Below are 10,146 nucleotides of genomic sequence, written 5' to 3'. Positions count from 1 at the left end.
TGACCTGAATGCTCCAACACTTCTCCAACATCCTGAAGATCAGTAGCAGATGGTCAGGGGGAGCCCACTGGATGATGGCTTGACTTTTGAGTCCTCCTCCTTGCAAAACTGAGACCAGGCCACAGAATTAAGATTGTTTTAAATTTATTACTTATTTTGACAACGATGACTTTTAAATGTTGTTTGTGCTGCGCTGTGAACATTATGTTGGCAACACTGAACTCCAGGCAGTTAACATTGTAATGGAGTTCAAGTGACTGAATTAAAATAATAATGATACCAAAGCAACGACTGGAATTATTGAAAGGTCATATATCTAAATATAGCTTGTTCTGAAGATACTTCCAACTATTGCACCTGTTGAAGTAAATCTATAAAACTGGCTACAATCAAAGCCAGGTGTTTTCGTCAGAACAGGTAAAAAAAGAGAAAGTGTTTATCCCTGTGACTGCGGTAGCTGTTCCACTCAGCCTTACCGGTGAGCAAGGCATAGGCGTTCAGCCAGCTGGTAAAGTCTTTACCCTAGAAAAATGAAGACATTCTGCTCAGCTTCCACACATTTTCTGGGCTGGGCTGTTGCACGCAAACCTGAAGGGGCTGACATCGCCACCAGAGCAACCCGACAGTCAGAGGTGGCACGCAGGAAGAGATGCATTCAGTGGCCACGTAGGCTAACGCCATCTATTTGTTTCCTATGGGTGTTGTACAAGATGCCTTTCTACTTTAGTCACACAGAATAAATATTGGTTAGGAATTCTGGCTACTTGGAAGGGGAGTTCTGGGAACTGATTTTCGAGTACGGATGCAGAGAAATAATGCAGCATTACAAAGGGAACTCACAAACGCAAAAGAACAAAAACCTTCAGGTGACAGAGCCTGCATCAACACAGCCAGTGACGAGCTAAAATCATGCTACTGCTTCATAGAAGAATTTATGCAGGCAGTGAACTCTGGGGACTGGGAAGTGCTTCATGGCAAAGTCATGCTTAAATAACAGGGCTAAAGACTCAAAAATATGATCATAAATTACATTTGTCACTTGCAATCACCTAATTAAGAACTATACCAGTTCATCTTAATGCCCAGAGTCATAGCTTAATCATGGTCTTTGGTATAATCAACAAAACACATGTTTTTCAAGGACTGCTCAGATGCGCTGCACTGTACCGTGCACCGCCTATACAGTACCACAAACCAAAAGCCTCATTACAGCATGGCTCCGTCTTTGCAGGACTAAAACAAATTTTGATACCGAGCTGTATGTTCACATTTCGTGGTTTAAAAGCATTGAGACAGTGCAGACTGTGGCATCAGTATATTCCAGCAAAGCACACAATAACATAAACTCAGTCTTTACAGTTGAAAGCCGATCCTGAAATTAAAAGGAAAAAAAAATCCTCTGCTGTAACCTTTTTTTTTTTCCTTAGATATACAGGTCTCCATGAAAAGCTGCTTGTTCTAAGCCTTCCTCTGCTTCTCTGCACCTTGTTTGCTACATGCACATTCAATTTTCTGTTGAAACAGCTAAAATGGAAGAAAAGCTTAGCTCTCGCATTAGCCTTAATAGAAGGTCATACATGAAAGCAGTGCTGCCACTAAGAGGAAGCAGACACAAATAAGGCTCTCTAAACCGGTTTTCAAAATCACATCTCTTTTTCAAGCCAATGTATACCCTGCAGCTGCGCTCACCAGAGAGTAACTGATGCTTTTAACTTTCTGCATAATAGAAAAGCTTTTGAGTAGCATAATATTACAGCATTTAGTTTTTCTAAATCAAATCTGTACAATCACAAACAAGAGAGGGAAAAATAGATACTAAAAGGTACAAGTGGAGATTGTCCGTAAAGCTTTACAGAAGATGGTGGGCAGATGGTAGGGATTTGCAGTGACACAGCTGTTTTTAAAAATAAAGAGGTGGAAGAGGAGGCATGATTACAGCTACACACACATTCCTAAGCCTGTTCACACAAGAATAAAAATTAAGCTAGCAGTGGGAAACAGTTTGCACATTTCTTTATCGTTTGAATTGACATTAAGAAACTATTAAAAATAATCAGCACCTTCAAGTTCCTTCTCCAATCATTAGTTTTCTAAGTAGCCATGAAACAAAGCTGACAACAGAAATACTAGCCCACAATGAGATACTAAAAGGGCAGGGTCAAAATTACTTTCACTGCCTCCAAATAGCACATTTTTGCCATAAACCTTACAGTACAAAAAGACAGGTGTAACATCAAATAAACACTGTAAATGATGTTAACCATTTGAATTTCCTTACTATCAAAGGCTCTAATTTTTCACTTATTTTTTTCAGATGTTATCAGTAGATTGCGTAGATAGGCAATGCAATGAAGAGTAGCATGTGTGGGAGTTACTGTAAATTTAAGAGCATAGGGGTGGGGTAGGAAAGCGTCCAAATTCAGTAGGGTATCAAAAACTGAATATGAATATAGCAAAAATGGAAGATCTTTGACCTAAGCAGTAATTTTTATAAAAAGACTTAGTTTCGTAAAAGACCTTGCATTTATTTTTAATACGTAGGTTCATACATACCCCCCTTACACAATCACACAAAGTTTGTGTTAGGTAAATGGTAGAAAGATTGCTAATCTCGTGTGAAAGCATGTCTTTACCAGAGAATCTGGTGAAGCTACTTCTTGACTAGTTATTGATCTCTGTGCACAGGATTAACTCTCTCAGCTCCATTTAAGCTGTTCCTAGATCTAGGAAACGTTAACACTAGAGATACCACTGGAACCGAATGGGCAATCTTTTGATCACTTCCCGCATACTTCAGAGTCACCTTTCCCACATTTCAGCAGCTCACTTTCTTCAAAGTATTAAAAAAAAAGACTTGTCAGCATAGACAGACTTCTTTCTACCTTCAAAACAAACAAACAAAAAAACAACAAAAAGCTAATTTTCTGAAGGTATTAACTGGGATCCAACGCAGGAAGAAGATTATCCAGCATCTACCCACTAAATAGTTTACACCTACCTCCAGAGCTACCGATGCTGGCTTTTGCTGGGTATTGTACTGAATGAGCTGCAGCAGAAATCCGTCACAAAAAATGCTTCACTCCACGCATTTACTCCACAACACGTCCTTTTGCATTGTTTGAACTGCTCCCGATCCAAAGACAAGAGCAAACTGATTAGCGTAGGTGCTGCCTAGCACACAAAACTCACTCAACATCTGAAGACATTTAAATTAATTTTATTTATACCAGGTTTTCAAATTCAGAAATATTTGAAAGAAATTCAATACTTAAAGACAGGTGCTACATTGATGATCTTCCATCCATCATTAGTGCCATGTTTTCACTCTACAGTCATTAACTCTCCACCACAAACTAAGGGGAAATTACAAAGTTTATGAAAATAGGCAGACATGAAAATTTGGTTTATACTGGAATTGGTGTAAGAGAGTAAAGCTTATCATCAAATTGTGGCAATCTGATTGCTGCTGTATCCCATTACTGGTTCTGAGCAGAAAACGACTCTTCCATTTGGAGAAATTGACTCTCTGGGTTTTAACCGAACATAGCCCAGATCTGTTTAGTGATCCGACTAGGAATGATTCTTACACTAAAGTCCTTGTAAGTTTAAACTTTGCATCTCCAAAATTGCCACAACCACAAACCTCACCTAGTCACCCTCGTTTTGGACTTAATTGCCCTTTTCAGAGAAATCAAGCCTGTATGCCTATACCTCTTCCAGGATTTACCAAATCAAACAAAACAACTGCTGGTTTTGAAGTATTTCTTAGAAGAAAAATGCCATTTCTGCACGTTACTCTCATGAAAATTGCATTTAACATTTCTTTATCAATAAAGTAACTGAAGCCAAGATACCCAAAAGTCATGTCGACATGGAGATACACAGAAGATATTCAACTTGAGAGGATTTTCCTCCACTTCTAGATCACAATGAGGCCCTCACCATTTTGCATAATGACAGAAAACAACAGCTGACAACCCATTTTGGAACAGATGCCAGCTGTCTCTCATTTGTTTTATAATTTGAACAGTAACAGTTCTGTAGCACTTTATTGTTGCTTTAAAAATAATAATAATAATAATAAAGCCATGTGAATTGGACCTCACATCAGTCAATCATTTCAAGAACAAACTGAAAGGAAGCTGATCTTTTTTGATCCAAAACCTGTTTTGGTAGGAGTTCTGAATCTTACATAAATACAGTTTGTGCTTCAATTTTATATCTACTTGGACTGAGTGCATATACAACAAAGCTAGTTTAAAAAAAAAAAAGGTAACTTTTAATATTCAACTTAGAAGCCACAGACATCTTTCCAGACTGTTTGCAGCAGAGACAAACATTAAATTTAAACACAGTACTGCTTTAAAAAAAAAAAAAGTTTAGTGTCTAAAATGAGATTCAAATGCTTTATTAAAATTTAACATTTTCAGTTTTGGCTTTTTTTTCTAAAGAAACCATTTATACCTTGTGAAAATCAGTTAAAAGATTATTCCATTATACTGAACTCAAGTCAAACATAAAGCACAAAGTAGGTCTTTACATTAAACTGGGCGTTGCACACAACATGAATGATCAGAAATAGAGAGACTACTTTGAGGAATAAAAAGTTGTTTTTTCTTTTTCTTATATATAGACAACATGCATACCATCAGTTACTTCTCAACCTTAAAAGATACCTGAAAGGAGAGTTTTGTAGAACAAAACCAAGACTCATTGATATGCTTAGTAAGTCAGTGGTCATCATGCCTTTTTAGTTAAATTCTAGTAAAGTTTAGTCTACATAGAACAGCCAACACAATGAGGTGTGCAAGTCATGGGGATAGCTAGAAGCCTGAAATAAAGTCTTAAAGTTCTACAGGACAAGAAAGCCTAAACGCAGTACCATTACGTTATTTAAAATAAAAAAAAAAAAACTAAAAAATTGATGACTCTCTGCCTCATCGTTGAAAAAAGGACTATGAACTGAACATAAAAGACCAATATTTAAAAGCTCGACAGTTCTACTCCACCAACTTTTTAAAATAAGGTAATGATAAAGAGCATTCCTTCTAGCAGCATGTACGTTTCAGCTGTGACTGGCTGCCTAACAGAGTGCCTTTATGCATACCAGTAGAATCATGTCCAGTTTTGCCATTTGTGGATAACGATGACAAGATACAAAAGCATGTGTTTGCCATAAATAGCTCTGGCTAAGGGAGGATTGCTCACACAGAGCAGATCAAATTCTCTATAAGGAGAGCATTATTTGGCCCTCAGCCAAAACATGTCCCCAGTGCAAGCCTCGGTAGTGGCAAACACTTTCCAGTTCTATTTACATAGAAGTTAACAGTTCATCTAGGATATTTCTTGTACCGAGTCAGCATTAACACTTAAGAAACAAAAAAATACCGGTTCGTATGCTGCGTATCGTATAGCTGTCATGACACATCATCCTATCGACAGACAGAGAGCGGTTAAGATTTCACGTACGGTTTTGCTCTGACATGTAGAACTTTAAGAACATTCAGGTACGGAACACACTGCGGGGTTTATTACTTGGTATTTCTGAGTTCCTGACACAAGTGGTTCGTGGAGCTAACGGTCTCTAGTAGCGGTAGCTTCTATAACGGTAAACTAGGAACGGGTCCTTCATCGAGTGATCGGAATAGAGCCACAAAGTATAGTAAAGCAGTGCCTAAATCATGATTAGGAATGAAAAAAATCGCATTATTTATGATGAGATTAATGATTGTTTAACTTTACAATACTTTCCACAGAAGTTAAGTTATTCGAAATATGCTTAAATTAAACATACTTAAAAACTGTATTTTCCAATGAAAACAAGGCAACATTCTGTAATAAGCCACAAGTTTTATTGCAACGTGGCCAGTTTTTGATCTCAAAAACAATGTTCCATTTAAGGCTCTTTTTAATACAGAAATTGCCATCATGACTGATGTTTTACAAAACTTTAGTGTTTCAAGACTCACATGGTAAACAGATAACTTCTACTCCTGATCAGTAGTGTACATTCAATGGAAAACAAAAGGCATCGTAACAGCTACTTCATTTATAAAGATATGCATGTAACAGGAATGAAACTGAGGTACTACAATAATTTGATGACACGGTTACAGCAACTTAATTGGCATTCCTTTGGGGGGGAGGGGCGGGTCAAACATATTACAAAAAAGTGCTTTAAATGCATAGTGTTGTGTGCTGCCATGTCACAAAAATAGGCTTGTCAAGGCAGGTGAGGTGTATGAATGCACAAGAGCCTCATGGAACTGCAATCAAGTGCAACTGTAAGTAATACTGTATAGAGTCTACCATCCGACCAGTGGACAATACTTTCAAGGCATTCAATTAGCTTACCCTTTGCTGTCTGCTAGACTATTCACATTAACTATCACATTCATTGTACATGTTGCAAGGAATGCATGCAACGTCAGTTTTGGCTAAGAGTGTGACGTGAAAGCATTCCTTGGATCCTACATAAAACTACCAGGATTAAACAGTCTAATGGCAATCACTGGTAGACTGCTTAACAATGACATCTCCTTCAGGGGCATTAGGGAAGGGACTTATTTTTTGAGGAGGGAAGGGGAAAGGGAGTCTAATACTATTCCAATTGAACGAGCTGCAGAAATGGAAGCTCCTTAGATCCAGATGGCACTTGTCTGTCTTTTTATAAGGGTTTTCCTTCAAGTGAAACTACCACGTTGCCTCCCAATTTCTCTCCAAGTGTTGAACGGTCCTTAATATCATCCAAACCATTTACTTGCCACTCATGTTTAATACCTGAAAGACAGACGGACAACAGGGTGTTTGTGAGAACCTCAGCCTCTAAACAGCATTGCAGCTAACGACCGAAACGTTTTTAGGCCCATACCTGTAAATTTCTTTTTAATGGCATCTTTAGAGCTTGCGTAGATCATCTTGCTTTTTAAAGGCGCGCTTTCAGGAGCCCTTTAAAGAGAATAGAAAAGAAAAAAAGAACACCAACAACACAACAGTTATTCAATCACCCAGTGTTAAGTCACGAAAATTCAATTTTAACTACAAGCTTTGCTTTTACGCACCAGAATATAAATACCAGGTCTTCTTTCTTAGATTCCTTTGTCTCATATGTGGCATCATACAAAGCGTATCGGCAATCATTCAGTGGTAGCAACTTCACAAAGGCTGAGTAGGGGTCCTCCACGGTATCTCCAATGTCACCAACCAGTATCTGCTTTGACTCCTCTACAATTATTTGTTTTTTGTCATCACTTAAGCAGAAGAGAACGGCTTTCTTTCTTTTTTTAATCTCTTCTGGGGTTGAAGATTTCCTTACTTTCATGTCATTAAAAACCTTTATGACTTCATCGTTCACTGTTACTCCAGAAGCCTGTAAAATGAGTTCAAAGGAATAATTTAAACATCAAAAATTAACACCCTCTAAGCAAGGCGACAGCCCACAGCGCTAGATAAAGAAGCCCACCTGCCCCTGGAAGAACAGAAATACTACACTCAACCCGAGCACGCTACGAGTTTAGTCATCTTTGTAGGACCGGTGCAGAAGACACAAGCGAGGTAAATTCTGCATGCTCGGCATCTTCAACTTTAATTCTGCGTAGCGCCCTTACACAGCTCAGCACGCAACCGTCCTGCTGCAGCAGCGTTACGGTACCCGGCCGTGTGCTTGGCCTGTTCGGGGGCAGGGAGGGCAGAGGGGAGGGAGCTGCGCTCGGCAGTTTGTAGTTTGGGGCCGGGGCGGTTTTTTTTTCCCCTCCCCGGTGGAACAAACGCTACGGCAGCGGCACATACCCGGCCCCGTCATGCCTCTCTTTTTGTTGAGTGATGTAAGGGCTCCGCGAGCAGCAGAAATGTTTTCTGCATTGTGTCAGCCTTGACACCGCGCTTTAAAACCTCCCGGATTTCATCCCGCGCGGCCAGCCTTAGCCGATCTCCCTTCCTGCCTTCCTTCCTGGGCAAACACCGGCCGCAGTCCCTGCGGCTCCCGTCGCGCTCCCGAGCCCAAACCCAGCCCTGTCAGAGCCGGGGAGGCAGGCTCCGGCGGGCGGCCGAGGGCACCGCACAACAAAACGCGGAGCCCCCGGCCCCGCAGCACGGCCCCGGCCCCAGCCCCAGTCCCTCGCCCCCCCGGCACGCCGCGGCCCGGCCGGGCAGGTGCGGGCGGCGCCGGGAGCGGAGGCTTTGTCCCGGGGGGGGGGGGGGGGGGGGGGGGCCGGGGCCGCTCCCCCCGCTTTGTTCGCGGCGGCAGAGAGGGAGAGAAGGAAGGAAGGAAAGGAAGGAAAGAAGAGAGGGAGGGAGGGACGCCCGCCCGCTCCACGGCCGGCACCGGAGCCCCCCGGGCCGAGCGGGACCCCCCCCCCCGGGGCCCCCTCCCCGTCCCGCCGCCGCCGGCCCTCGCCCGCGCCGGTGCCGCTGCCGCCGCCCCTGCCTTCCCCCCGCACCGGGCTAAAATTAGACTAAAATGGCCGCCGGAGGCCGCGGGGCCCGAGCGGCGCCGCGCCGGGCCTGCTCAGCCCCTCGCCCCGCCGCGCCGCGCCGCCCCCGGGGCCGCCCTCCCGACCTCCTTCCTCCCTTCCCTTCCCTTCCTTTCCCTTCCCTTCCTCCCTTCCCTTCTTCTTCCCCCGCGCCCGCCCTCACCATGGCGCCGGGTGGCGGGGCGGCGGCGGCTGCCTGCGGTGCGGGGCTGCTGCGCGCCGGGGAGCGGAGCCGAGCGGAGCGGAGCGGAGCGGAGGGAGCGCGGCGCTGCGCCGGGGGCCGGGCGGGCGGGGACTCGGCCGGGCGGGGATGAGCCGCGGCGGCCGGGGAGGGCCCGTCACATGCGCAGCGCCGCCACCACGTGCCGCCGCCGCACCAGCGCCCCGCCCGCACCGCCCCCGTGGGGTGGGATGGGACGGGACGGGGTGGGATGGCGGCCGGGCTCGGCTGGGGGCGGTGATGGGCACCGGGGGCGGCCGCGGGGCCTCGCCTCGCCCCGCCCCGCCCGGCCCGGCCCGGCCGGGCTCCGTCCCCGCGGCCCTTATCGCGGCCGCGTCCAGCCGCAGCCGAGCCGCCTGGCAGCGGGACAGCGCCGCCTGGCAGCGCCCGCACGGCCCCCAGCCGGCCGCCGATACGGCTGGGGCGTGAGGCGCAGCGCGGGCAGATACCGGGGGTGGCTTCCAGGAAAGCGGGGAGGGGACGGCCCTGCGGGCCGGGCCGGGCTCCCGTGAGGGACCGGGTGGGCTCCGGGGGTCCCTCGCTGTGGCACCCGGCGCAGACCGTGCCGGCCGTGGCACAGCGAGAGGACGAGGGGGCTGCCGGCGCCCTGAAGTGGCGCGGCTGAAAGCCCCGAGCTGCCGGGCCGTGTGTGTGAGCACCCATCCCTCCGGCCCTCCCCGCAGCGCCCGGGCCGCGTCGGGTATGTGGGATTCTTTCCCCACTGCTCCGTGCCACCCCGGGGGCCCGGCGAGCAGCTGTGTTTCCAGGTCTCCTCCTCTCCGAGTCACATCCTGCCCTCTCCTGGTTCCAGGATTCAGGATGGAGCTGCATCCGTCAAGATTCAAAAGTGGGCCCTTCAGGCTTGAAGCCGCTAACCTGGAGCTATATTACCACGCCAGCCTTCCTGCGCACTCAGGAGTCCCCGCCACCCCCGAGCTGAAGACAAGGAGCCTGGTGCAGTCAGCTTCTTCCCAGCTGAGGGCCACAGGGTGACTCTCACTGCCCGCACACGTGCCAGCAACGTCGGATCCGGGGATGAGGACCCGGACTGCATATTTGCATTGGAAAAGTTGTCCGTGACACAGCTCCGTCTTCAAATACGATACATGCTGCTTTGTGTTTAAGCAAGCAATTAGGATAGGTGGAAAATTATTACGTGAATTAATAGCACAAATCCTAAACTGGGTAACTCTCCAGACACAGTTTTATGGTTGACTCCGACCAACGTAAGCCCGTTGAGAATGTCTCTTCAGGCCCATTTCTGGGCACCTGCGTCTCACAGACTCGGGTGAACTCGCCCTGCTCGGTACGGCTAAGGACTCACAGAACAGCACTCGTGACCCTGCAGTGTGTGACATGCCCCTCCTGTGTCCCAAGCACAGGCCCGTGTGCCTTACACTACTACTAGTGTAAAACAAAGCTGCTGTGCGTGGGTGCCCAGACCCTCACAGCACA

At 46.3% G+C, this 10,146-nt stretch overlaps 1 protein-coding gene across 2 annotated transcripts; it reads right to left on the bottom strand.

Moving 5' to 3' along the window:
* Positions 1-3,201: 3,201 nt before the first annotated feature.
* CFL2 (cofilin 2) lies at positions 3,202-8,766 on the bottom strand. 2 transcript variants are annotated; one of them, XM_066997225.1, is made up of 4 exons: positions 8,635-8,766; positions 7,062-7,369; positions 6,872-6,948; positions 3,202-6,780 (listed from the first exon to the last, which is right to left on the bottom strand). In XM_066997225.1, exons 1-4 carry the CDS (start codon positions 8,635-8,637, stop codon positions 6,668-6,670), a joined length of 501 nt encoding a protein of 166 aa, XP_066853326.1. In that variant the 5' UTR covers positions 8,638-8,766; the 3' UTR covers positions 3,202-6,667. The 2 variants fall into 2 exon arrangements, with proteins under 2 accessions (XP_066853326.1, XP_013029793.1); XM_013174339.3 differs by lacking the exon at positions 8,635-8,766 and adding an exon at positions 7,789-8,018.
* Between the last annotated feature and the right edge of the window lie 1,380 nt (positions 8,767-10,146).

Source organism: Anser cygnoides, chromosome 5, assembly GCF_040182565.1.
Source record: "Anser cygnoides isolate HZ-2024a breed goose chromosome 5, Taihu_goose_T2T_genome, whole genome shotgun sequence".
NCBI classification, from domain to species: Eukaryota; Metazoa; Chordata; class Aves; order Anseriformes; family Anatidae; genus Anser; species Anser cygnoides.
The sequence above is the reverse complement of the archived record's forward strand: the minus strand, read 5'-3'. Positions and strand labels throughout refer to the sequence as shown.

Bases quoted from the DNA above. Each gene is read 5' to 3' on its own strand.
- CFL2 (XM_066997225.1), bottom strand. The intron at 6,949-7,061 runs GTGCGTAAAAGC...TTCTCTTTAAAG, and splicing joins GACCTGGTATTTATATTCTG to GGCTCCTGAAAGCGCGCCTT. The intron at 6,781-6,871 runs GTATGGGCCTAA...TCTGTCTTTCAG, and splicing joins CATTAAAAAGAAATTTACAG to GTATTAAACATGAGTGGCAA.